We start from the raw sequence: 27,991 nt of genomic DNA on the forward strand, positions 1-27,991 counted from the left end.
GCATAAATGTAGAAACCAAGTTAAAAGAACAATAAAGTAAAGTAAAATTGTTGAGTTAAAATGTAAATTGACATACCTTTTGGTAGGTTACATTCTTAAGTTATTTGAAGTTATATGAAAAATGCTGTTTTATGTAGATTTTTTCTTTAAAGTTGTTTATATTTGAAATTGTTAAATACTTTCACACTGGAAGATTCTAACATTACTTTTTCTAACAAATAACAGATGTATTTTTTATTACTGATTTTTTGTTCAGCCACAAAATTGCCACTTTTTATAGTCATTTTTCAATTTAATTGGAGGAATTCCTTTTAGTTTAACAATTGATCAAGTGGTTTCCTATTTTGCAATCTTTATTTCTGCTTTAAATCAGCATTTTTTTACAATGTTTTAAATTCTTGGATGTTATTTGACTTTAGTGCCTTATGGTAAGTTTAAGAAAGAAGCTTAATTTTATATCCTGAGTTAAGAAAAACCTTTTAGGGAACTCTTTGCTTCATATACAATCATGTTGAAGTATTTAATTAATCAGAAGAATATTTGGTAGTATTAGTATAATAGTGAATTTTTTAATAAATAGATTGAGATAATTTTTTAATGTCTATAGTTATAGAATTATAACATAGGTCCTCAATCTTGACTAAAAAGTTGATTGGATGGTGAAAGAAATTTTTTCTTTCTTTCTGTAGAATAATAATGAGTTTTAGAGAATAAAAGTTTCAATGAGGCTGTTAAAACCAAGATAATAAGTGAGAGTTCTTTGGTTGAATTTATTATGAGGAAATCTGCAAGTGGTTTTTTCAATAAAGTTACTCCTCGTAAATTAATTCGCAAGACAGTCTCAAAACAAGACCTTCGTTCTCTCAGTGAGAAGGTATTTTTTTCACATTTGTTTTACATTTGTTTCAATTTTCATTTCATGGTTTTGTAACTAAATTTATTAAACAATGATTTAGGTATCTTTAGAGAGAGTATTGGGTTTAACAACAACAAACTCAAATGGAATTGCATGTAATCCTGTTACTGGAATTATTGCTTATCCTGCTGGGTAAGTAGTAATTGATTTCTTTTTTTATGCCTTCTTTTATTTCAGTCTATAATCTGTTTAAGTTTTAGGTGATTTTTTTGGTCAATGTAAAAGAGATTTTTCTGGGAACTAAAATTGTAAAACAATTCTGAATAGGCTAGAAAGGTTTTGATTATCAGTACCTTAATTAAAAGCAATTTAAATATTTTTAGCTGTGTAATTGTTCTCTATGATCCTAAGTCGGACCAACAGAAGCATATCATTAACCAAGAGAAGTCAGTTTCATTCATTAAAAATTTTTTTTTTCAACCAACAATTAATAAGTTTAAAATAGTTGTTAATATTCTAGTTTTAGTACCTCATAGTTCTTATTCTTATGCTTTTCATAATTCTTAATGTGGTTTACTTTTAGAAAAACAATTACTTGCGTAAACTTTTCAGGAGATGGAAAATACCTTGCTTCAGGAGAAGTATAAACTTTTTAACTTCTTTTTTTTATTGAGAATTTATTTGACTTTATAAAGTTTCATAGAGCATGCTTTATCTTTTTGATTCATAAAAGCACTGCCTGGTAAATTGGGCTATTGTGTCATCAAAATAGGCACTAGTACACCAGACTGTTTTTATGTAAAGGCAATTAAGTATCAGTTGGTAGTTATAAGTAACAAATAGGTTAACTAAATTTGAATTAACTGATTGGGTTGGAGTTTTATTATGTGTATTTGGGACCACAAAAATAAAGAATTTAAAAAATCAGTATCCATTATTTATCTGAAGATTCTAATCATATTTAGTTAATCAAAATCTTATTAAAAAATTTGTTTGTGTTTACTGTTTATCATATTTTGTTTAAACTTGAAAGATGTTTTTTTTTTAGTGTGGGCAACAACCTATGGTTCGAGTGTGGGAACTTGGTGATACAATAACACAAATTTCTGAGTTGAAAGGTCATAAATCAGGAATTATATCAGTGGTTAGTTAACAGTTGGTATAATTATGAGATTTTTTTTTTTCTTGTATATATAATTTAATGATTGAGTTTTCTTTTTTTGAAGCATTGGAAAGTTGAACTTTTGATATGAACTAATCAGCAGTTTAAATTTTTGCTTAAATTCTTTGTGGTATTTGTTTTTAACTTTTTATGATTTTGATAACTATTTTTTTTAATTTAATTATTCACAGGAGTTTTCTCCAAACCAGAAGCTGCTAATATCAATAGGAGATCAACATGATATGTTGGTCAACATTTGGAACTGGAAGGTACGTAATATTGAGATGGTCAAATTTAAATTTGAAAGTATATCATGAGTTTAAAGTTTTCATTTATTTATTTTTTGGCATTGTTTTAAATAATGTAATTGTAATTTAACAATCATGTTGATTACATGAATAATTTTTTTTCCAAATTGTATTTTTAGGGAGGCCATACAGTTGCATGTAATAAATCAGGATGCCGGGTGAGGAACTTGCGACCTACATAAATTAATTTTTTGCTTTTTATTTAGAAATACTGTTCAACTTATTTTCTGTTATTTCAAGTAAAAAAAAACAACAATAACAAAAAAACATGTTTTTAGGTTCGATCAGTTTCAATAAGTGAAAATGGTCAATACTTGGTAACAGTTGGAAATAGGCATGTAAAGTTTTGGTATTTGAACTCTGAAACACCATCAACGGTATTGATCTTCTGAATTCTTATATATTTTTACTCTCAGAAATTTTTTGCAGGCTAAAGTTGAAACATCCTAACGCTATCTCATCCTAAACTCTTTTTTGGTTTACATAACACAACTATTTTATCCATTTGTTACATAATTCTAAAAATTTATATTGATTTATTTTTTTAATTTTTAGCAAAATGTTCCTATTGCTCCTATCACAGGCAGGTCTGGAATTCTTGGTGATCAACGCAATAACTGTTTCACTGATGTAATGTGTGGTCGTGGGAAAAATTCTTCACTTACATACTGTGTTACAAAATCTGGATTACTGTGCCTTTTCAGCGAGAAACGAATTCTGGACAAATGGGTTCAGCTAAAGGTGACATTTAAAATTTTTTTAAAAATGTTGTAAAAAAAAAATGTTCTAGTTCCAGTTTTTTTGTGCTTGTATCACAAGATGATATAATTTTAAATTCTAGAGACATTTATTTCAATTTTTTTCAAAGGCTGGTTGCACAAATTGTTTGGTAGTGACAGAAAAGTTCTTATATTGTGGATGCTCTGATGGAATAATTAGGTAATATTTTTATTTGCTTCGGTTACTTGGTATAATTTTAGTACAATTTGAATATTCTACTTAATGTCAATTTTTAGTTTGCACTTGGAATAGAGTTAATGAAATGCTTTTAGATTGAATGTATAACCATAATAAGTTAAAATGTGCTAAGTTTAATTCTGATAGAGTGTTCAATCCAAATGAGCTTCAGTTCTTGGCTACATTACCTTTACCTCACAAACTTGGGATTAATGTTTGTGGCAATGCTAAAAGGTTAGTTTACTTTTTTTTAAAACTAATTGTGCTTTGTATTTTTTGAATAAAACAGGTCTCTAATTTTTAAATATTTATGAATAAGACAGTTGCATTATTTTTCTTAGCATATACTATTTAAGCATAATATAGTGGTTGTGGTTATGGTTACTGTTTATTTTATTTCAAGATTTCAATAAAAGTCTTTTTAAAATCATTTTACTAGCCAAGCAGACATTGCTGTAGAGCATAAAAACTATGCTGATGTGGTGGCATTAGCTGTTGATGAGTTGAGGTTCATAGTAAGAAAATTTGTAATTGTTTTTAGACTAAATATTCAATCCAGTTGTCACTGTATTTAACTTACTGTGTGGTTGGTTATTTTGTTTACAGCTTTCAAGTGTATACAATGATCATAGTTTATATATTTGGGACATTCGTGATATTCATAATGTGCATAAATTGAGTTCTTTCTTGTATCACAGTGCTTGCATCTGGGGAGTAGAGGTAAAATCTATTTGTTTTTTGAACTTAATTTACCTTTGTTGTTCTTCATTCTTGAGTTTTTTTTAAAAAAGGATTTTAGGGAAAATATAGAATTTACTCAAATAAGATTACTTTAGTATGTAAATACATAAATGGTAGCTCTTGGCAATAATATCAACAAGTAAGCTTAGACTCTTCTAAAAATGATTGTCTAAAAGGATCTCAGTTGTTATCTGTAATGTTTCTATAAAACTATTTATACAAACATTGTGCATATATCATAACTAATTCATTATTCAATAAATGCAAATATATGCATTTATTCAATAAATGCATTAAATGCAATTCAATAAATGCAAATATATATATACATCATATTTATTTGTTTTTTTCCAGACATACTCATATTTAGGAGAAGACTCATGTCTGCCATATGGCTCCTTTCTTACATGTTCTTCTGATGACACAATAAGAATATGGCATATGGATAAAGGTCTGCTATACTTTGCATTGTAATTATCTTTTAGTACATTAAGTGTACCATGCCTTAATTACTTTAATTAAGTGTACTATGCCTCAATTACTTACATTAAGTACCGAGTCTCAATCATTTGTGTTAAGTACCATGCCTCAATTAGTTCGCCAGAACCTAATGATGTGCTTTTTTTTTAAGGACAGAAGACAAATTATCATCCAATTAATTTTTTAATGTAATTTTTTATGTTTAGTTTCAAAACAAAAAGTATAAGGGTGACTTAGAAAGCTAATTTAAAAAAAAAAATACCCCAATAAAAAAATTAGTTTGAAGTGTGGACAGAAATATTCCATAAACCTTAAAAAATTTTCACTTATAGCTCTAGTTTTCATGTTTTTTAATACCCATATTTTGCAAAAATTAAAAAAATTGTTTGTTTCTTTGATTGTTTTGAGTGAAAGTTGACTGAGTTTTACACTTTAAATTCTATAAATATTTAACCCTCATCATTTCAAAATCCAACCTCCCTTAGTATTTTTTCTTCTTTACACTTCATTGTCCTGCTAAAATTGCTCTCCCTGCTCAGCACTTAAAATGCCTCAAACATTCTAAAATTCTAAATGAAAAAAAAAAGGAGTTTGATGTTCTCTCTTGCTTTAAGGTATTTTCTAGCAAATTTTCAACAATCAGTTTGTAACTGTCAGCTTTTTTATTTCCTTGCATGTTTTTGTTAATTCAACAAATATAGGCCATCCAAATAAGTTTTTTCTTTTTTTTAATGAATTTTAAAAAAATTTTTGTTTCTTAAGACCATATATTTATTATAGATATTGCCATGCTGTCATAAATGACAAATATTGTTGGTTTAGCTTAAGAAAAATCTTCTCTGTGCCAGCATTTATTAGATATGTCCTTTAAAAAGTATATGGTTTTCTGTCTAAAAGCTATTTCAGAATGATTTTGTTACATTCATTGTAATTGTATAAACAATTATTAACCTTGACTTTTTTTTTTTAATTATGTTGTTTAATGAGAAAAAAAGCCATGTAAAAACACTGGCTAATTTTAAAAACATTTAAAAAAACTCTATTTATGGAAATAATTCTAATGATATTTTACTTCTTCATTGTTTAATTGTTTATTAGAACCAAGTGAAAAAAATGTCTTCTTCAAAAATGTGTACAGCAAAGTAAGTTTTTGTTTAAAGTTCAATATGTAGCATTTTTAATGTTATGCTTATGTTATGGGTTTAAAATGTTATTTGTTTATAATGTTATGGGTTTATAATGTTTTATGTGTTTAAAATTTTATTTCTTAAAGGTTACTGATTGCATATTGTCTAAAAAATTGCAGCAATCATATTAACTAAAGGAATTTGTTTGCATTGAAATTTTTAAGGTGTACATTAAAAAAAGTTATTTTTCATCAGGATTTGCTGAAAATAGTTTACATAGATGAAGGTTTATCAAACTTACAAGATACTTCAATGACCCCTCTTGGAAAAGATACAGACTCAAAAAATGGTGTGCGATGCATGCAAATAAGTCCAAGTGGCCTTTTATGTGCTGCAGGAGATAGATCAGGAAATTTACGGTAAGAATATTTTAGTTTTTGCTGAATTATTTAATTTTTTATTTTAGTTTGCAATTCACAAAAAAAAAAATGTTTTTATTTAGAATTTATAACTTGAAGTTCTTTGATGAAATATTCAGAATTGATGCTCATGAGTCTGAAATTTTATGTGTGGAGTTCTCAGATCCTAAGTCAGGTTTGATCTTACTGCTAACATGACTTTTCTTGTAAATTTTTGATAATCTTAGTTCTAGTTGAAAAAGAGTAGATTTACACATATAAAACAGGCTGAGGGTTGTTTTAAGTATATTGATTGTTTTTCAGGATTTGAGTTGCTTGCTACTTCAAGTCGAGATCGCTTAGTTCACATATTTGATGTTCAAAATAAATTCAACCTTTTGCAGACAATTGATGATCATTCATCATCCATAACTGCTGTGCGATTTAATTGTTAGATTTCAAATTAACTTGTTACTTGCATTATCTAGTTATTTTGTTGTTGTTGTTGTTGTTGTTGTTGTTGTTAATTATTATTATTATTTTGTATAAACTTATGTAAAAGTAGAGAAAGCTCCAAATCTTACAATCAGAAAATTGGTTAAAGTCGTTTTTTTCATAGATGATTTAGATATCCTCCAACTGTTGAGTTGTGGTGCTGATAAAGTTGTAATGTTCCATACAGGTCAAACAGTAAGTATGATTACTATTTATCCTTATCAAGCTTTTTGGTTTCAAAAGATAGAGAATAAATTAATGACAAAGTTATTCTATTATTAGACTTACTCTTTAAATTTTATACAATTTTTTTAACAAATTTCTAGAATGCAAATGGAAGTATCACTTTTGTCCGCAACACCATTGTTCCAGGCAAATCTACACTTTATGATATGGGCATTGATCCAACAAGGTTGAATGGGATTATAACTTTAAAAGTTGATTTAAATGTTTTTCTTTTTTCTGTTCTTTTATTTTTAAATTAATTTCAAATATTAAAGTTCACCTCAGTACTATTTTAAACATTTGCAATACAATTTATTCATTTACATGTGTTCATTAAATTTTTGGTGACAGGAAGTTAGCAGCAACAGTTGGACAAGACAGGAACATAAGGTTAGGTTACATGAAACTTTTTAATATATTCAACATATCAACTACATTTATATTGTTTCTTAATTTTGATATCATTTAAAAGTTGTAATGTCAACAGCTCCTTTAAACAAATAAGTTTCAACTCACTTTAAATCAAGATCATATTTTTTGATTAATAAAAATATATATTTTTTTAACATTGATATATTCTTTTTTTTTTTTTTATTAAAAATTGTTTTTTTCTTTTGTTAGAGTGTATGACATTCAAGGTGCAAAGCAAGTGCAATGTTTCAAGGGCTCACCAAATGAAGGAAATCTTATCAAGGTATTAAGTTGAAATATTCTATAAGAAAATTTTGTGTGTTTCAAATTCATCTCCCAAATAATTTTAAAAAAGGCATATTTTTATACTCTTGGTCAACGATACTTTTAATTATTTGATTTCTATTATTATTTGTTAGTTTTTATTTTCTCATCTTACTGAAAATTGCCACCTAACTTCCAATCATTCTAATATTAAAGTGTAGTAATTAACAAAGATATTTACTATCTTTATTAACTAATATATTGTTTAGTTTCAATTGGATCCATCAGGTGTTTATGCTGCAATTAGCTGCTCTGACAAAACGATATCTCTTTATGACTTTTCTCGTGGAGAGTGTGAGACTGTTATACTTGGTCATTCTGGTATGTACTCTTCTAAGTGTTAGTCTGTAATTAATCTTTTTACTTTAAATTTAAAAAAAACTATTTCACTGCATTTGTCTTTTAATGTAATTTTGTGCAATTTTTTTTTACACCTTTTTACTGTTTGCAGAGCTTGTGACAGGCCTTAAGTTTACTAGTGATGGTAAACGTTTAATATCAGTGTCCGGGGATGGGTGAGAGTGTTTTTGTATTAAAATTTACTGTTAGTTTTTTATTTTTTTGGTAAATAATCTATGAAGGTTCTAATTTTAAATTAAGTTAGAGATGGAAATAACAAATCACCAGTATTTGTATGCAGAATGTTTTAGATGTTTTTACAACAAAATACTTACAATGTACACATATTGTAAGCATGTGTTTTGTTAAGAAGAAATTCTTGAATACTTTAGTAATGATTTTCATACATAAAATTGTTGATTTAAAAGTTTGATTGAAACTGAACTTTATTTTAGGTGCATTTTTATTTGGACACTTCCTACTGTTTTTACAGATGTATGTTTATGATGTATTTCTTAAGATTGTATTTTAAAAGTTTTTAAATCTTCATTTGGAGTTTTATTTGTGTTTTTTTGATTGTGTTTTTTTGAATTTCTTTTTTTGCAGAGCATTTTAAATAGATTAGACGAGCTTGAGATTCCTTACATACCTTATGGAAGTTATTCCAATGAAACTACGTAAGAGTTTTGTTTCAAGGTTTTCTATCAACTGCTTTTTTTGTGATATTTTTTTTGTGTTTCAAAAATGGCTGTGTTTTTAGAGATGCTCATAAAAAGACATTTATTATTTCTTCACCAAAATTCCCAGATGATGAATCGTGTTTTAAAAGTATTGTTTGTGTTCTTTTTTTTATACAATAACATTTATATTACTTTTTTATGCAATTACATTTATATTTATATATTATAACATTTGATATTTGAATAAAATCTCTGTGGGGTCATCAGTTTTACACAATTGTTTTTCACTGGTTTGTTTGTTTTTTGTTTTTTTAAAGCTCCTCCAAAAGATCATTCTTTACATTATCGCTTCAGTGTTGGTCAGCTGCCTGTGTGGGCAAGAAAGCAGGTTAGACTAAAAATATGAAGTTTTTTTAAAGATCATATGCCATGGTATTAGATTGCACATGTAAAGATTATGAAGTTTTTGAGTGTCATAAGTTTGAAATTTAGAAAAAGCTTTTTTTTCTACAAACTAAACTTTAGATTGGATTAGAGAATGGTTCTGGAAATTTTAAAGGGAATAATGTGCCTTTAGGCAGATGGGGAGAGGTCAGAGTTCCTTTTTTTTTTTTTTTTTTTTGAACATATGTTTTCATTTCATATTCATTACATTCTTTCGATTAAAGTTTTTTAGGTTTTTCATGGCATTTTTTTTTACTTATAGAGAACTGAAGAGACATTGACTACAGTGCTTGAAATTGAAAATAAAACAGGTAAGTTGTTAAATCATATAAAAGCATGGTGTTATCTTTAAAAAATTTTATAAATTTTACCAAAGTAATGTCTTATTTATGGATTTTATAGCTGCTTTATATCTTTTAAATTTTAATTTAGTTTTCTCTTTCTATGATTTTGTTGCCAGGATTTTAGTATGTTCATTTTGTTTAGTAACCTTTTCAACCAGCTCTGTAGATTCAAATGGTCCAATAGTAAGTTGTTTATATTGTTTCTTAATTTATTTTTTTCTGATGTCTGTATTTTTTCTTCATAAAATTAACTTATGCTGGCACAATATGCTTAATGTTTAGAAAATTTTAACAAATGATAATAAAAATAGCATTAATCTATATAAAACGTTTTTACTTATTCATTATTACTTATATTTATTTAGTTTTACTAATAGTTTTCTATATTAAAAAAAATTTTTTTGTACTATTGACACCCACTCAAAATCACTTTTGTAATGAAAATTCTTGTACAGACACTTTCGTTACTAAAGTTAAAAAAAATTATATATTTCTTAAAACAATAGTTGGTAGCCCCTTCATTACTTTTGTCTAGGGTGAAGAAAGCAAAGTGTTAAAGCTTAGTGATGACAGTTTAAATGGAGACTGTGAAAGGTAAGGATTTTCTTATAATTTTTTAAACAAAATATTTATTATCTTCGGTGTAGTTCTTAGGACAAAATCTATTTTGAAGGATATCTATTTAACTTTAATTCTTGTAAGGCAAGATCTCTGTTGTATGATCTTTATTTAATATTTTCCTTATGCAGGACGTTTGAGGTTACAGAAAGTCATCAAGTTTCTATTGGTTGGAAAAAGGTATTCATTTGTTTATTATTTTTTAATGTGTAAAATTTTACTTTTTTTTTTTGTTTGAAACTTTTTACATTTTTTATTTCAAGTTACTGATTATCTCTATGTTATCCAAAATATTATTTGTAGGCTGCTGGTGTTCATGCTGGTAAGTTATCTTGTTTCTGCTTTTTATTTTAAACACACACACACAAAATATAACTATCTACTTTTATGGGTGTAGTACATCTTTCCCCTTAGGTGTAAAAATACAACCAGTTTTTATATGGTTCTTTTATGCACACATACACACACACAGTCCTACACACATGCATACATGCAAGAAAAAGTGCACAGCTGATACACATTTACAAGCAATATTTATTTAGAAACATAAAATCATAAAAATATTATAATCTATAGTGTATATACATTTAAACAGTTGCATTTAAATATACAACATGTACAACACTCATATTTGCACACAAATTTGTATATGTGTGTGAGTCCTAAATATGCAAATGAAATAAAAGAATATAATTCTTATTTGGTGCTGAATAATTTGGCCTTCATAAAGGGTTACTAATTTTAGACCATTTTTCAGGTCAATTTGTGGAAACCAAAACATTAACCAATTTTGATATTTTTTCTTTCATTATGACTTATTACCAGTAGAGTTAGTTCATATCAATAAGGATAACTCAGAGGAAAAAGGTTTGGAGCTATTTGTACACCTTTTTTTACTGCTTTCTTGAATAATCTGGGTCTGAAAGATCTCTTATATCTTTCACAATTTGACTTGAAATTTGAATGAAGAGCTTCTGTGGCTTGTTCACTAAACATGCCTAGCCCTGTTTTTTTCATCATGATGAATTCAGGTATATTAAGTGTAAAATACTGCATGCGCATTTTGTATGACAAATGGGGAAACGAATGGAACTTTGTTTTGAATACAAATTTTTTCCAAAGTATGAAGTTTTCCAATCTTTGAGAAAGCTATTGAAGTTTGTCTAACCCTTTCAAAAGCTTCATAAAATCTTTGAGAAAGCTATTGAAGTTTGTCTAACCCTTTCAAAAGCTTCATAAAATCTTTGAGAAAGCTATTGAAGTTTGTCTAACCCTTTCAAAAGCTTCATAAAATTTTGATCAGAATTTGATCTATTGATCAGAAACCTCCGTAAACAAGCTAAAAACTATATAGAAATTCAAGATATTGTCAAATATTCACCAGCCTTAGTTGCAGATTCATTGAAGATTGAATCAAAATGTGAAACAAGAAGAAAAAGAACAATTGCTAGATAAGATCAAAAAACTGTACGCTTAACTGAACAGAACCTCAGAATTACTTCTACTAAGATCAAACAGGGTAATAAGAAGACATTTGACACAATAAAAATCTGAAAGCTAAAACCCCTAAGAGATTAACTGAAAAAAAACATGTTGAAAAGAGATAAGCGTTTGCTAAAGAATGTGTCAAAATGGCATAATATCTTATGATCTGACAAATCTAAATTGTCTTTTATGGTTCTGGTGGTACTCTTCAATATGTCAGAAGACCACCACAAACAGCTAACAAGCTCTACAGACTGTAAAGCAAGAAGGAGCAAAAATCAATATTTTGGACTGTTTTATCTAAAAAGATATTTTTCAAAATACCATGTGATCCTGCGCTGAGTGCAATACGCCTTTAAAATATGTAATATATTTATCTATCAAAAATTAGTTTTAATCAAAAAAGATTCAGATTATGAACAACCTGTTCAGTTACCAGACCTGAATCCTCTAGGAAATCTACAGACTTTTTAAAAAGAATCTCATGACAACAACTGAATTGTGGGAGGTTGTAGAATTGGCTCAAATGTATAGTATCTGAAAAGTGTCCATAAACTGTAGTTTTATTGCAGATCAGCTTTTTTAGTCCTTAAAAAAAGGATACTACATAACTAATAACTTGTCTTTTAACTGCAAAGTCCGTTTTATGATAGCATTCTTTGCAAATCAAATCATGTATAGTGTTTATAATTAATTTGATTTGTAAAGAACACACCCATAAGACATGTACCAGAAAAAATCTGTGCTTGTTCTGATGTGGTGTTTACGGAAACCGTACATCATTTAAAATAGCTAATTGTTTTAAAATGTGATTGTATTAATGTTGTTCAAAATTTTAACAACTCTGTTATTAAAACAATTAGCTTTAATTGAAATGTCATCAAATCAAGATAAGAAGCGAGAAAAAATTTTGCATTTTCTCGTTGAAAATCCTGGTGTATCAAACAAAACAATTTCTAAAGAGCTGCAGATTGTTTTGAGAACAGTGCAGAGCGTTGTGAAACGATTTAAGGACACTGGTACAATCATAAGAAAATCAGGAAGTGAAAGAAAAAAATGTTTTGTTAGACGAGATCTTGGTAAAAAGGTAAAAGATGCCTTAGACAGAAAACCGGAGATTTCTGTTCGAACATTAGCGAATAAATTTAAGACAAGTGCTTCCACTATACAAACAGTAAAGAGAAATTGTGGTTATAAATCTTATAAAAAGAAAAAAGTTCCTCGTCGTGAAGAAAAGCAAGAAAATGTCGCAATTCGATGTTCAAAGCTGCTCTATAAAAAATTATGTGCTAAAAAATCTTGTTTGATTATTGACGATGAAACTTATTGTGCTGCATATTTCTGAACTCTTCCAGGACACCAATATTATTCAGCAATTAATCGCAAGAAGCTGAATTCCAAATATAAATGCATTGGAATGCAAAAATTCGCTAAAAAATTCTTAGTTTGGCAAGCAATTTGTGAATGTGGTGAAAGAAGCTCTTGTTTTGTGACTACGGGAACAATTAACACCAAAACATACATAAAAGAATGCCTCATGAAACGTCTTTTGCCGTTTTTAAGAACACACACGGGTAACCCGTTATTTTGGCCCGATTTAGCATCATGTCAGTACTCTGGGACAACTTTAAACTGGCTTAGAGAACATAAAGTAGATTTCGTTAAAAAACACTGCAATCCACCAAATTGTCCCGAACTACATCCTATCGAAAGATATTGGGCTCTTGTCAAAAGAAAACTTAGGTTCAATGTAAAAGAAGCCAAAAACATTAAAGACTTCAAAAATAAATGGATGAGAGCTACCAAGAAAGTCCAGCCGAAGACTGTGCAAAAGCTGATGTCGAGTGTAAAACGCGAAGTGCGTGCGTTCTCACGTACAAAACTTCACAAACTTTCTTAAGTGAAATTTAAAAATATTAATATATGTACTTTCAAAATATACATAACATTCAATATCGAAATACAATAGTTAGATAAATATCCTTTATAATGTTCGCGCAGATTTTTTCTGGTACATGTCTTACATTTGTTTGTGTATGTATGTATGTATGTATGTATGTATGTATGTATGTATGTATGTATGTATGTATGTATGTATGTATGTAACAATCTAACAATTTTGTTTAAGTTAAACATTAAAATTTTCTATCTGCAGACTGGGAATTAATTTTTTACCCTTATTTTTTACTCTAAAAGTAAGTGAAAACATTCCTACATAAAAGTTATCTTTCAAGGGGTTAAAATCTCTTCTTCTATTCTTGCCTTATTTTTTAGTGTATAGAAATAAAGTTGATCAAACATATCTTAAAATGAATGTTTATGATTTTCATCGTACGCGGTTTAATAATATTTTAGAAAATAATTTCCTTAATTTAAGGTTTAGTTTTAACTTTTAGACAAAGCTGATAGTGAAAGTGAAAGTGCGGATTCTGTCAATGAACATGCAAATAGTGAAGCGGCAGATGATAGTTTCCTGGAAAGTGATTGCGAAGATGATGCATTTTCTCCTCTTTCTGAACATTTTGAAAAGCTAGGTACACCGATTGTGTCAAAGGAAAACACGAAACCAAACAATACTAAAAATCTATTCCATCGCGCTAGTATATCTGCTAAGTTTTTGTCTCGCTCACAAAAAGCGGCAAGGTTTGTACAATAAAAAGTTATATATACATTAATGCTCTCAATTATTCGAAAATGACTTTTATCTATAATACTTAATTTGATTAATTTTGTTTTAACGTCTTCATAGAACACATTCTGTGTCTACCAATGAGCAGAGAAGGAGACTTGAAATCGTAAGTAGGTAATCTTAGTCGTGCGAAATCGTACGCATGTATATGGCAGGTGCAAACTAATCTTACATTTAAAAATAATTGTTAAAAAATCCTTTTTGCTCCTAGTCCCGTCATTACTAATCTTATTATTTTAGTTGAAGGCGCGATTTAACAATAAAACTAATACTAACATATCGTCAAACCTAAAATCATCTATGGAGTGCATAATTCCAAAGGTAATGATGCTTGAGAGGACTAAAAGAAAAAAACTGTTTGGAAAAACCTCCATTCAAAAAAATGTCCAACTTCTTTTAATTGTTAAATTTTTAATCTAATGCATCGTTTATATTATGGTTTTTCGTGTTTTTGTACCAGACTCCTATTCTTATACCAGATTTTTTTTTTTCTTTTTGAGGAAAACTCAAGCCGTTCAAGCATACAGCAGTCAAAACTCTTTAAAAGCTGTCAAAACATCTCCCAAAGTCATTCAGATAAAAAGTTCCATAGACTTTTATCTTCTCCTAGCTTCTCTGAAGATGTATGTAAAGCTGATCCACCGAGCAGCACACCGTGGCGCTCACTTGATTCTAAAGATTTAAAACTCAATTCAAAACAAAACGTTTGGGGTAGATCGTCTTTTGGTAAATCTCCGGTAAAAAGTTTTGACGGTGGTGATTTATCTGTTGATGTAAACAATACTGAATCAGTCATCTTGCGTAAGAAAGGAGATAACCCGAGGCGTAATCGACCAAGATCGATGTTTGTTCAATCTTTGAGCCAAAAAGAATTAAATGAAGCTATTCCGCATTGCTTATCTGACACAGAAACTGATGATAATATCGAAATTGTACCTGAAAATTTGTTATCCAATGTTGTGACATTTGAATCTGTAAACCCACTTAACTTAAATAATTCTCTATGTCATCAAAACTTGCCGTCGTCTTTTTGCGATCGACAATTGTTTCCTAATGAGGAGCACTCAACAGTTATCGAATCAGTGGAAACAGTGTATTGGGAACATGAGCACTTTCCAAAATCTGTAACCGAAAGAAATGGTGTGAAATCTGAAAACTTAGAAAGTGAAGTTATTAAAGACCAAAATCTTAGCCGTATTGCTGCGGAAATAAATGCAAATATTCGTATTTTGAATTTGAAATCAAACTATGACGACAACACTAACAACGGGAGTGATGAACTGATTGTTAAAAATGCTGCATGGTCAGAAATAATCCGATCAGACTCCCCGCCTCAAAGAGATACTGTGTTATCAGTGAGTAAACTTCGTGTAAAGTCTCTTGAAATTATTCAAAATATAGTTCTTAATTATTTTGAGAGGAACTTTATCGTAAATTTTTTTAGCTTGTCGTCACCTTTCCTCACGTCGCTCTTTTAATTTTAGGTTGAAACTGTCACTTCAAAAAATAACCTTGAAGAAGATGATTTAGGTATCATAAAATTGGTGTTTATAATGATGGCTAAAAAAATTCAAGTGTCTTATTAGTTGTAAAGTTTATAGTTGAACAAGTAAAATGTATAAGTTTGCAAAGTATATAAACTAAAGTTTAATCTTCTTTAGTGTCATTGGCAAGCTGCCAGAATTTATTGCATACTTTTGTAAAATCATACAACGATGTTCGTCAAATGCAGTACAAGGTGCTGTTTTATTTTTATAAAACGCTGCATGACTTTTCTGTTAAAAATTGTTGTTTAAATTATACTCATCTGCACTCTGGCTATTTTGGTTTGATAACAATTTTGTCTATTCAATCGATTGAACCTTTGAATGAGTTGATTGTTTTTTTTTCCTCATGCAGGTTATCGAGCAAACTAACTCGCCTTTACATTCTCAACTTGTTTCGCTAATTTCAAAAACATATTTGGCCCTCGGAAACAGCATAAGCGAACAAAGAGAAAAGTTGCTCGAGCATCTCAATTTTGTAGAGCATCAGCAAGATTTGGTGAAATCTGACTCTTTCCAAGCGCTTCAAAATGAACTGTTATCTTCAAATAAAGATTCTTCTAGCGTTCTTTCTCTTCTCGAAAAATATTCAAATTTGCTGTTAGAAGTCGCAACAACGAAGATAAAAGGAAAGCTTTTAACCGACGTGTGACGTTGTGACGCTGGCCGAAGGTTTTCATAGTGCCCGCGACCATCTTCGCGTTCATCATACAAATGGCTAGAAATCACCCATTTTTCTTTTAAAATATAAATTTATTAATCAGACAAAGAGGAAATTTAGTTTTTGAATTTTCATAAAGATTTTTTATAGAAATGTTTATATAAAAATTTAATAAACTTCAATTAATATGAAGTGTGAATTAGTTTTGTACAAAAAAATATTTTTTTTTAAGAAAGAAAACGATTTAGAGTTATCTTTTAATCTTTTTCATTTACAATTTCAGCAAAGTTCCAAACTTATTCTCTTGAACTATTTGAGTAAATTTTGTTGACGCACAGGAGCGGCGTAGCTACTGCTGTTGCAGTTGTAGCAATCATACAGGGCCTCGAGGTAGAAGGTCCCCAACATGCGCAAGCAAAAAATCGTAAAAACTAATTGATACTTGATTTAAATATTCATAAGTTTACCTAAACAATACCGAAATAAATATTTGTTCGTACCTCTAAGTGGTTGATGAAAGCTCAGTTCTAACGAATAAAACACTCCGCAAAGGTTTTGATATTTTTTTGGTGCGCTTGAAAGTGATTTTTAGCGCTCACGTATCAGCCATTGAATATAGGTCCCTGTAATTTTTTTAAGTAAACGTCAAGGTGTTTATCAGTACCCCAGGAGGTATACAACACTTTTTGTTTTAAGGTTTTTCTTACTTATTCTATCTTTAAAGTTTATCTCCTTAACTATTTTAAGTTTGTATCTCCTTAACTATTCAGATGAGGACTGCTATGTGCTACTAGTGTAATCATCTCTTTAATTATTAAGATGAGGCCTGTGCAACTTGCAAAATCACGAAAAAGTGAGATAAAGATCTTTAAAAAAGGTAATATTTTGGAAACCTCTGGGGTACTGATATAAAAGTTAAAACCTAAAATAAATATAACGTAAATCATGATCTATGAGTGAATTTCGTTCCTCTATTAATAATAAGCAACGTTTTAATCTAGGGTTTTTAATCGGGTAATCGTAATCGGGTTTTTAGATAAAGAATTACATGGGCGATGCTGCATTAGGTGAAGATATACATTTTTCTTTAAGTAAAAAATTAATTTATTATATTTAATAACGGCTGAAGTTATTGCGAGTCTCTCGAGGACTGAGAATAATGAAAAAAGGCGGCTATATTAATACGAAATATGCACGTTGTGCAGCTCATCGTTTCAATTTAGGTACTTTATGTGATGCTAAACATAAGTGTATAACAAAGTTTTTATGCGTTAAAAAAGAACTCTATCCAGGCCTTCAATGAGGTAATGCGTTAATATTGAACTCAAATCTGACCATCGGGATTGGGGAGAGAGGGGATGTGTGCACCCGAAATCGTTTTCAGCAATGTTACTGTGCTGTTTTTTACGTTTATTCTACAAAAAGTCTTTGTTACAAAAATTTTAGGTAAACAGATTTCTATGGAGATAACTTTTATTACACTTGAGAATATCAGTGCTGTTTGTGTGTCCCAAAGTTACTCTTTTTTTTAGTTTGAATGTACTTCAGTTTTTTCCCATTCCAGGTGTACCTAGATTGCATATATATATATATATATATATATATATATATATATATATATATATATATATATATATATATATATATATATATATATATATATATATATATAATATGTATTTTTTTATTATAACGGTTGATGTCAATGAAAATTAATTAATTTTTTTAAAAAATGATTGCAACATGTTTATTTTAGGTCCTTGTTGCAAACTGCTTGTAACTATTACTATTAGTAATATCACGGATGACCTACAGTTGCAAAATGAGAATTTGCTTGCATCTCAAAACATTTCTTAGAGTACTCATGGCGTAGGTTAAAGCACTGGTGCTTAAATCTTGAAATCTCCCATTCAGAGGGAGTATAAATGTTACCAAGCTTACTTTTTGAAATTACTCCAATTCTGAATGGAGCAATCTCAGAAGAAGCCTCCAGAAGGGTGGAGAACCCATCAAGAGGAGTTTCTAGTTCGGTCTGAACTGCTCTAGAAATGGTTAAGCATGAAGTTGCTCATGAATATGCTGGTGAATTGCCATCAAAATTATACCAAAAACTATTCAAAAGAGCAATAAACTAAACGAAAGTTTTTTGATTTTATGCTGATGCAGTTGCGATGCGCAAACTCTTAATAAACTTATGTCAAAAAAACTAACCCTCCTCCTCTTAAAAACGTTTCTCTCCCCCGATTAGAATTTAAAGGAGATGTTCCGATTAATCCTTTGTTGATTTTTGTTATTAGGTATGAGTAGGTGAATAACGAGTATTTCTTAGAAAAATGGCTAACTTTTTTTAAGTAGATTAAAGAAACGGAAGCGTTTCTTTAATCTACCTATATTAGTTTTTCATAATTTATTTATATAGTTTATAAAATAAGTTGTAAAAAAATTAAAAAAATCCATGTAAAATTAATCACTAAACAAAGAAGATATAGCATACTCTTTATCTTAAATTATCCGCTAAGATTAACAATTTTCCGCTCACTGCTATTTTATGGTTCACGATTGAATAAATTAGAATTAATTTATAAATAATCAACAAAAGGCAAAGCAGCAAACCAGTAAAAAGATAAAAACTTAAATTCGAAAGTCAATTAGCAGATCAAGTTTCAAAGAAAAACCAAACAAAAAATTGGTACAGCAATCTAAAAGAAACAGTGGTATTTGATAAAGTTTTAAATAAGAATTAAGTGAACAGTTCAAGACAAAATTAAACTTACTATTCTTAGTTTAAGAACTGCACACTTCTACATTATGTCTTAACGTTATGTAAAAGCGTGTAATCAAAATAATTGCAATGTAAACATAATCCCCTTTAAGTTTTATGCGATGTGATGTCAATAAAGAAAAAATGAATAAAACCAAGTTAAATAAAGTTTGTTTGTTAAACTAAAATTAAAAGCAAATGAAATGATTAGTTGAATAATGAAAACAAATTGAATGTAAAAACTAAAGAAAATTTACTTGAATTTCTTTAAAAGGATGCAATAAAACCTGTGCTTGATTTCAAAATAATTCTAGGAAAAGATTTTGATAAAGATTGAAGAGGATTTAGATCATCAGGTAAATCAGAATTAAATGAATTCTTATGAAACTAAATCACAACTAATCCAACTTTAACTAAAATAAAAAACTTTACAAATGAGTGAATGAATCTAACAATGTTATCTCTACATTGACAGCGAAAATATTTTAATAAAATCGTTGCTTTAAGCTAAAAAATGCAAACAAACATTTAAAAAACAAATCTTCACGTGAAGTTCAGTTGTTGACACGTGGTCGGAAAAAGAATAATTCTCAGAATAGTCTATTTCTAAGAATAAAACTAGCTTTAGAGATTAAACCAACATCAAAAAGCTCTTCTTATTCTAACTTTTTGTATGGTTTAGGTAAAACGTAAAAATGGGTGCTTTTCAATCACATGAGACATTACTATCTACAAATACTGACGTAAACGATGGGCACAGCTATTCCGCTAAATTCGAAGATAATTATTTTGCACAAGGTGCATGTCGCTATGCTTTTAAGGGCTGTTTGTCAGGATTAGGACGTAGAAATGGAGAGCGCTGTGTTACAAAAGTGTTCAAAAAAGAATATGCCAAAAACTATGTTAAATGGGCTCCAGATCTAGCAGCAAGCAAAAAAGCTAACGGGTTTGCTGTTGAATTTAATAGAAATTATTTCCACAAAATTAAAAAACACATTAAAAAAACAGAGATTGTGTTTTTGATTCCTTTGATTGCTAAAGTCGAAACGGTGTCTAACTTCACCCTACTTTGGATTCTTCCATTATTCGAAGACAACAGATATGTTCAAATGAATGAATATGTTGCAATTGAACCATTTATTTCCGGCACATATGACAAGTTTAATTCAAATGGAGGCTATGAACAGGAGTTACACGAGTTAATGGTAACTTTTTCTCACTGGACTTGGTATATCAGCGGGCACAAGTATATGGTCTGCGATTTACAGGTAAGAAACGTATTAGGGTAGGGCGGGGCAAGTTGAGCATAGGAGAAAGTTGGGCAACTAAAATATCTCAAAAACTACACATTAAATGACACAACATCTAATGGATGAAAGATAAGTATACATAATTATAATACAATGCCTATCAAATGGTAGCTTGACGACGGTCAAGTGAGATGCACGGGCACTTTATTGATTTCGGACCAGAAAAGTATAAAAATATTTTCGCTATTTTTCTCTTATATGTTTAAAAAAACATTTACCCGGCATCACTTAAATGTTGATATTTTACCCGTTTATTTGACTTTCGACTATACTCAGCTTTTTTTTCCTTAGTCTTACAGTTTTTTTTATAACTTAACTTCTGTCTCCTAGTCTTGTCGGGGTAAGCTGAGCAGGTATGAAAAAAATTAATGAAACGGCATTATCGGATACGAAGAAACCATGGACGTATAAGAGATGGACGTGCAACTCATTGTTTTACATCAAAGAGGCCGCAGAAATCAGCGAGCCATGCGAGTTTCTGACACTAAATAATCACCCGTCAACAAAAAAATCTATTAAAATGGCTGCCCACAGTTTTAAAACAAAAACTTTGATCACGTGGTATTAGTTTAAATTTTTATAGCATTTGTTTAATAAGGCTGTTCAGGATAAAGTAACTACTTCACGCATTGACAAATTACTAAACAAATTACACCAAGGTAAAAGAAATTAGATGTCGGCACGATCAGATTTTTATCATTTTTTTAAGATGAACATTTTCAATCACATGAGATATTACTATCTACAAATAATGACGTAAACGATGGGCACAACTATTCCGCTAAATTCGAAGATAATTATTTTGCATAAGGTGCATGTCGCTATGCTTTTAAGGGCCGTTTGTCAGGATTAGGACGTAGAAATGGAGAGCGCTGTGTTACAAAAGTGTTCAAAAAATAATATGCCAAAAACTATGTTAAATGGGCTCCAGATCTAGCAGAAAGCAAAAAATTTGGGAAATTTTTTCGTGTAAACATAGCCAGTCAATGATAAAATAGATCTGTGAGGATAATTTTACTATGACTTAAAAAAGTATAGCGAAATATAAAAAAGCTTAAAAAAAATTTTTTTTCAAGGTCTGGTATCATTCAATTCCTTGGTCCTTCATTCACCAGCCTTAATTTTGTGTATTTTTTCCGATATGTCGCCATTTTTTGCCTCGACTACTTTATTAGCTCCATAATATATATTCCACTATGCATTATTTTTTAGTAGGTGTATTTTCTAATGGTCTTTTTTACAATTCTTTTGATAAAGCCAAACCTTTTAAAAAGTTATTCAAATTTATAATTATCTTGCAAAATGCGGCCAGATATTCATGTTTTCGTTTTTTCATATTTCATGTACTATTTCATTTCTCATAAAAAATTTGTTTTTGTCAAATAAAATTTAGTTTATATATAGTTGGTAAATCATATTATGTTTATATCAAATACTTAGTTCTTCTTGTGGTTTGCCATAAATTGGCTTTGCTAAATTCTTTAAAACTGTGACAAATTAATTTTTTCTTTATTGTATTTACATTCATTTTATGTATATTTATCCTTAACTGTATATATTTCTGTTGTTAAACATAAAAATAGAAAACTCTACAATATTCATAAACTGGAAGTTTACAACAATTTAATAGATGTAGTAGTTCCCTGGACATGAAACCACAATGCTCTAGGTACCCAGCAAGCACACAACGTTGAAACAACGTTGAAATAACGTTGATCGACGTTGATCAACGTTATTTCAACGTTGTTTAAACGTTGTGTGCTTTCTGGGTAGCTACAAAACTAGTTGATATTTTGTGTTATTTATTATATCTCTAGATATACATGAATTAAAGTAGTAAATGATCTCAATTTCTATACCATCATCAGCGTTATTTCTAAAAGTATTAAGAATGTCTATCTATATAAAATTAAGCTTAAAACCTGATTCTATTGCTGTTATCTTGAATAACTAAAAGGAAGTTGATGTGACTGGTTAGACGAGACAAAAACTTTTCGACGAATTCGACAGGCTTTATAATATAATTTCTATTGTTTAAAACAAAAGAATTGTAACAAGACGCAACAAGTATGGTTCGCAAAAAAAACAATATCATTGCGCGTCCATTTCTAATACGTCCATGGAAGAAACAAGTTTCATTGGGTAAACATTTTAAGGTCCATTCACACTTTTAAATTAACCATTATTAAACCAGTTAATAATTTAAGATATCTTAAATCCTTTTTTTTTTTTTTTTTTTTTTTTTTTGAAACATGATTTAAAATTACTTAATTTTTGCTTCTTTTAAAATATTTTTACTTAAATATTACTAAGTCATTAAAAGATGTATAAGTTAAAAAGTTCATAAATAAAAATTTTTAACTTAATCTTGAATTGCGTGTTATTTGTTTGCTATGTTTATTATGATGGTATTGGATATTTTATATATATTTTGATTATAGTGTATATAATCAAAATACTATAGTTATGCAAAAAGACATATAGGGTAGACCGGGGGAATGCCGACACCTTAATACAATTTGATTTTTATAATTTTTTCGAGGTTAGTTACAATTTTGGTGAAAGAACCTAAAGATTTGTCCTAATTTTTTGGATCAAATTAATATGTCATGTTTTAAAATTATTTACGTTATAAATGCTACATGAATGTTTTTCGTAATTTAAGCTCATGGTCGGTATTCCCCCAGCCACCGGGGTAATTGCGACACCACTTTGGGGTAATACCGATATTAGTAATTAATAAGACAATTATTTTGCCAAACATGTTTTATTGTTACATAGAGTAAATAAACGTAGTATATAATTGATAATAACAAAGTAAGACAGGTTAACTCTTTGAGATACAAAAAAAAACTTTTTTCAAATCGAAGATTAATGAGTAGGGCAAAAATCACAAATATAGTTTCCAGGGGAATCATAACCGCTACAATCTGCATGCACCCATTTTCCACAATAGACACAATGATACCAGAGTTCAGTTTTTTTCCATATTCACCACATCTCAGTGTCCTTTGAAAATAAATCAATCCCGTCGTCAAGCTCGTCATTATCACATAGTTTAGTTTCATCAATATCTTCCTCAGAAGTTGATTCTTCAAAAGAAATTTGTCTACAACACCTCTTCTTCGTTATTTTTCTTTTAGCTGCGGACTTGTTTTTAGGATGGGTGTTCATTTTAGTTTTCATGATTTAGTTTAAGTTTGACTTTAGGTATCACCTTAGGGTTGTCCATAAGTCTTTCTAGCCTAAGCTTGGCTTTTACATCTTTAATTTCTTTTTTCTTTTTAGCTTCTTCCAAAACTGCTTTCATAGGGGTACCTGTCATGATTATGGAGTGTTGCTTTCTGTTATTGCAATCATCTTTATTATCTGTTGACAAGGATAGAAGGGGTGACAAATATTCCAGAGTTTCTTTGAAACATGTTGGGCTTTGGGAGGGTTTTGGAAGTCTTTACTTTCTTAAGTTAAGCAAACAGGAAACAGTTACTGGCTCTAATGTTTTTAATAGTGTCATAAATCTAGTGTATAATGGCGAAAAACTCTAAATTAGCTTTTTTTTAATATAAAAAATCCGTTACTAGCGGTGTTGCTTAGAAAAAGTTATAACTTCGTTACAAAACTTACAATTTTAGAGTATTTGAAATATAATTTATTATAATGATTTGTATATATTCGGAATGTAGAATTTTTGAAATTTCAGAATTTGTAATTTTTGAAAAAATGTTTTTTTGATTTTTTCTAGTATAGGACCACCTTAAATATTTTAAAAATAATGGGGCAATGCTGACACCTGTCGGCATTGCCCCATGGTGGTGTGTTGGCGTTACCCCGGTGGAACAAGTTGGTGGAAACCTAACCTTACAAACTACTGCTAGCTCCAAATCCTAAAACGGCTATGCCAAAATGTTGGTTTTAATATATATTTTCTAGCTAACTAAGTGGTTTTTTAGTAATACTAACAATTAGAATCTTACCTCAGTTCATCCAGGAGTCACTTTTAACACGAAAAACTTCAAAAACTAGTTATTTATTTATAGCAAAACAAGCAGTAGTGTTGTCCGCCAGGTAGCAGCACTATACAACAGTGCTTTACTCACAAAATACAACTACAGAGCAGGGTGTCGGATTTGCCTCGTGTGTCGGCATTTCCCCGGTCTACCCTATTACAGTTGTACAAAAAGACACTCTCTTTCTCTCTCTCTCTCTCTCTCTCTCTCTCTCACACACACACACACACACACACTCACACACACACACACACACACACACACACACACACACACACACACACACACACGTACAACATATGGGCGTTCTCTACTTCAGAGCTATTCATCGCGCAACCAGATTTTTTTGTGGGGGCCTATTTTTTTTTCCGGCTGAGAGATTTACTTCTCCACATTTGGACATGTTTTTAAAAGGAAAAAATGTAATGTTGTATATGATATATTGCATTTTATTGTTACTTGATAATGTAAATAAATTTAGAAAAATTAAACGTGGAGTTTTAGAATTTATTAAAGCAAATAATATATATTTTTAAATTTTAGATTAAATCTTTATATTATGCCAAAAAGATGTTGTGCATTCCTGTCACACTAGTTATCAAAATGAAAAAAAATATATATATCGAGTGTAACTAGTAAAGTGTTAGTGTATCAATTTCTAAGTGATAGTGTTGAGCGTGAAAAATGGGTAAAAGCTATTCCAAACTCTAATTTAGTTTTTACTAATAATACTGTTTGTGAGTCACACTGGCCTCCAAATTTTGAAACAGTTACAGTACGTGGAGGAAAACGTCGACCAAAAAACGCTCCATCTGTTTGGCTGGGAGTACCCTTATCTCAGATTCCAACTTGAAAATAAAATTCAATCATTTCAAAAGTTGTTTGATGTGTGCAATTGGAATTTTTGGATTGATCAGAATATATATATATATATATATATATATATATATATATATATATATATATATATATATATATATATATATATATATATATATATATATATATATATATATATATATATATATATATATATATATAGTTAGGGATAAATCATGATAATGTACTTGAGGCTCTTCTTCTTGAGTTTCATAGATTGAAGGGTGTGACCATGGAAGTACTGATAAACCCAAAAACAATTATCTCAAGAAAACTCTACCAATATTGAATTTTAAGTTCAAATCAAAGTTGCTAAAGCATTCAAGAACCTTCTCAAAGCTTCTGGAACATGAGCAAATCTGATTGGATAAAGAAATAACAGTTAACAGAAAAGACGTTGCTGCAGGTCCAGTAGAAAAAACAGGACTGAGAAGATCTAAGTCAGAGAAACAAAACATCTAAGGAAATAATAAATCAATTAAATTCATACTAATTCAAAAAATAGTTTACTCACTTAAGTTTTAAAAATTATCTTGTTTAAGATTACCAAGTTGGCTAAACATCCTGCTGAAACATTGGTATAAACTTCAATAAGAAAAGCCTCTGGAGATCTTACCTAGAAGGATTTTGTTTTTGTCATGAAAAATGCTACAAATCCTGGCAAAGTTGAAAGCTTGGAGGTTAGTTTTCCAATAAAGACGAAGATGCCTTGAGCTTTAACTTCAGTGTGATCTTCCCAATGAACAGTATCAAATTATCAGAAATTCATCCATAATACAGAATGCAAATAGTTATCCTTTACTTCATGAAATTAAGAATGAAAGACATTATCCTGAGGGTGTAGTTCTGACAAAAATATCTGCTTCAACTCCTCAACAGAGTATGTTTAATCATCCTCCGACAAGCATTCTAAGTTTTACTGAATTTCAAGATTCAATAAGAATATTCGCTGAGAAATTTTGAAGGTGTACCTCACTTTAAAGGGGTTTTTGATGGTGTCTCCAGTCAAAGTGGGTATAAACAAAAATATCCTGATACAAATATTGGCGAGGCCCAAGTTAACGAGCAAACTCTCTTTCAGACAGCTATTGTTCCACTAAACTAATCTTCATGAAGGAAACAGTATAGTTGAATAAGAAGCCCTCTAGTAAACCCCTGCATCTCCAATATCAAAACAACACGCGTGTGTTGTACGCGCCTAAGATACACGTAAAACTTATTTTGAAAATACGTGGTATAGAGTTTATACGTGGTATTACATAATATTTGGGATCGAGAAATCGATCCCAAATATTATACAATACCACGTATATTTAAATCGTTATTTGCGCGCGTAAATGGCACTGAAACGCGTACGCGCGTGACACGCGTCTTGGGTACGCTAAAATTTATTTCTAATAAAAAAATTTAAATTTTCTGACCAAAAAATACTAGAATTGATGTATCACATGTTTATATTTGATGGTTATATTTTTTTTGCCGGTCTTTCACCTTTCTGACTCATTATGCGACGTACCGTTTAAAAGATCTGTTAGATTTAGTAAATATTGCTCAACTAACTTCACCCTACCCTAGCGTAATCCACATTAAAACTCCTGATTAACTCTTATTGGATTACATTTATTGCTATAACTAATTAACTACCCAAAAAATCTGCATATTAATAAATTAAAAATACATACTTGCACACGAACACATGCATACATATATGCATACACATAATACCAAATATATACACATACATGCACATGTATGCACATACAAAGTGTTTGTATTGATATATTATAGATAATAATTAGTGAGCGTAGCTTTAAATGGCCACGCAATAAACAACCAGTTACATAAACTAAGTTACCCATTTTATGGTTGAACCAAGTGTCTAGACTAATTTTTAATGACGCTACTAGTGTTATATTCTAAGAGTTCGTTCCAATATTTTGGTGCTCTGTTTAATAAAGAATTACGTCCTGAGTGGAATCTTCTTACTAACTCACGTTGAGTCTTGCAGTTTTTAACAACAAACAAAAAAATTTAAAAGAAGTAGAAAAATTTTTAATTTACTATTACAACCATCTAAATCAATTTTGGTGTATAAAAAGACAAAAATTTAACTTAAAAGAATTATTTGAAAAAATGTTCAAATTAAAATTTTTATCATTTCCATCTGATATACTTGGGGTCTCACTATTATTGAGCTCATGGCTACCTAATTTACCTTTATTTGAATCATCTGCTTATTTTTAGGGGGTACATTCAAACGGAAAATACATTCTTACTGATCCAGCCGTCCATTCCTTTGACAGGCAGTTTGGGGCAACTGACCTTGGTACTCTTGGTATGGAAAAGGTTCTTGGAAATCATAAATGTAACAGACTCTGTTGGGAGCTTGGCTTAGATAATCCTCTGAAAAGCGTATATGTTCGTGCCGGCCCAAGATCCACAACTTATTCCTTCCAAGTGACTGAAGAAGAGCTGCTAAGAAAAGCTCAGAGAGGACGAAGTAAACACTTCAATCTATTAAGTCCGATTTTTGAATAGAAAATTGGATTTGTTATTGTTTCTTGTTACCATTTTTTTTTTTGTAATAATGTAATACTTTTACTTTATTATTTTGAAAAGGCCATTGAAACTTTTTACTTAAGAAAAAACATCGAAAATTCATTTTTGGTCTTTTTTTGGCCATATGCTAAAAACTTTTCTTTTAACTGCTTGAATATTCTACATTTTCGGATGTTGATCTCTAGGA

At 29.7% G+C, this 27,991-nt stretch overlaps 2 protein-coding genes across 9 annotated transcripts; both read left to right on the top strand.

Moving 5' to 3' along the window:
• The first annotated feature begins 648 nt into the window (after positions 1-648).
• On the top strand, positions 649-16,541 carry LOC145182847 (WD repeat-containing protein 62-like). 7 transcript variants are annotated; one of them, XR_016452060.1, is made up of 41 exons: positions 649-874; positions 957-1,048; positions 1,240-1,302; positions 1,440-1,497; positions 1,905-2,000; positions 2,210-2,287; positions 2,446-2,484; positions 2,605-2,703; positions 2,882-3,067; positions 3,195-3,265; positions 3,431-3,517; positions 3,723-3,798; positions 3,890-4,003; positions 4,379-4,475; positions 5,603-5,646; positions 5,887-6,050; positions 6,134-6,225; positions 6,354-6,479; positions 6,649-6,719; positions 6,851-6,936; positions 7,101-7,139; positions 7,371-7,443; positions 7,694-7,805; positions 7,936-7,999; positions 8,279-8,318; positions 8,430-8,500; positions 8,584-8,651; positions 8,821-8,891; positions 9,029-9,094; positions 9,210-9,258; positions 9,434-9,474; positions 9,827-9,885; positions 10,041-10,089; positions 10,213-10,231; positions 13,791-14,037; positions 14,144-14,197; positions 14,324-14,404; positions 14,584-15,438; positions 15,568-15,613; positions 15,745-15,821; positions 15,983-16,541. XR_016452060.1 is itself a non-coding variant. In XM_090085995.1 (41 exons), exons 1-41 carry the CDS (start codon positions 776-778, stop codon positions 16,277-16,279), a joined length of 4,308 nt encoding a protein of 1,435 aa, XP_089942121.1. In that variant the 5' UTR covers positions 650-775; the 3' UTR covers positions 16,280-16,541. The 7 variants fall into 7 exon arrangements, 4 of the variants coding, with proteins under 4 accessions (XP_089942121.1, XP_089942122.1, XP_089942124.1 ...); XR_016452059.1 differs by having other exon boundaries at positions 14,144-14,193; XM_090085995.1 differs by having other exon boundaries at positions 650-874; positions 14,144-14,189.
• A 2,751-nt stretch (positions 16,542-19,292) lies between these two features.
• Positions 19,293-27,895, top strand: LOC145182820 (alpha-protein kinase vwkA-like). 2 transcript variants are annotated; one of them, XM_090086033.1, is made up of 3 exons: positions 19,293-19,405; positions 19,732-20,317; positions 27,490-27,895. In XM_090086033.1, exons 2-3 carry the CDS (start codon positions 19,745-19,747, stop codon positions 27,781-27,783), a joined length of 867 nt encoding a protein of 288 aa, XP_089942159.1. In that variant the 5' UTR covers positions 19,293-19,405; positions 19,732-19,744; the 3' UTR covers positions 27,784-27,895. The 2 variants fall into 2 exon arrangements, with proteins under 2 accessions (XP_089942159.1, XP_079914198.2); XM_080058072.2 differs by lacking the exon at positions 19,293-19,405 and having other exon boundaries at positions 19,692-20,317.
• Positions 27,896-27,991: the final 96 nt, after the last annotated feature.

Source organism: Hydra viridissima, unplaced genomic scaffold (genome assembly GCF_058129835.1).
Source record: "Hydra viridissima isolate aposymbiotic clone 2 unplaced genomic scaffold, HvirCarnegie_v1 scaffold_4, whole genome shotgun sequence".
Lineage (NCBI taxonomy): Eukaryota > Metazoa > Cnidaria > Hydrozoa > Anthoathecata > Hydridae > Hydra > Hydra viridissima.

What these genes read in the sequence shown, in the direction of transcription:
- LOC145182820 (XM_090086033.1), top strand. Translation starts at nt 19,745, where the DNA reads ATGGGTGCTTTTCAATCACATGAGACATTACTATCTACAAATACTGAC. An exon ending in ATATGGTCTGCGATTTACAG is followed by an intron (nt 20,318 to 27,489) that starts GTAAGAAACGTA and finishes GCTTATTTTTAG; the next exon opens with GGGGTACATTCAAACGGAAA.
- LOC145182847 (XM_090085995.1), top strand. Translation starts at nt 776, where the DNA reads ATGAGGAAATCTGCAAGTGGTTTTTTCAATAAAGTTACTCCTCGTAAA. An exon ending in TTGATGAGTTGAGGTTCATA is followed by an intron (nt 3,799 to 3,889) that starts GTAAGAAAATTT and finishes TTTTGTTTACAG; the next exon opens with CTTTCAAGTGTATACAATGA. An exon ending in GTTCTCAGATCCTAAGTCAG is followed by an intron (nt 6,226 to 6,353) that starts GTTTGATCTTAC and finishes ATTGTTTTTCAG; the next exon opens with GATTTGAGTTGCTTGCTACT.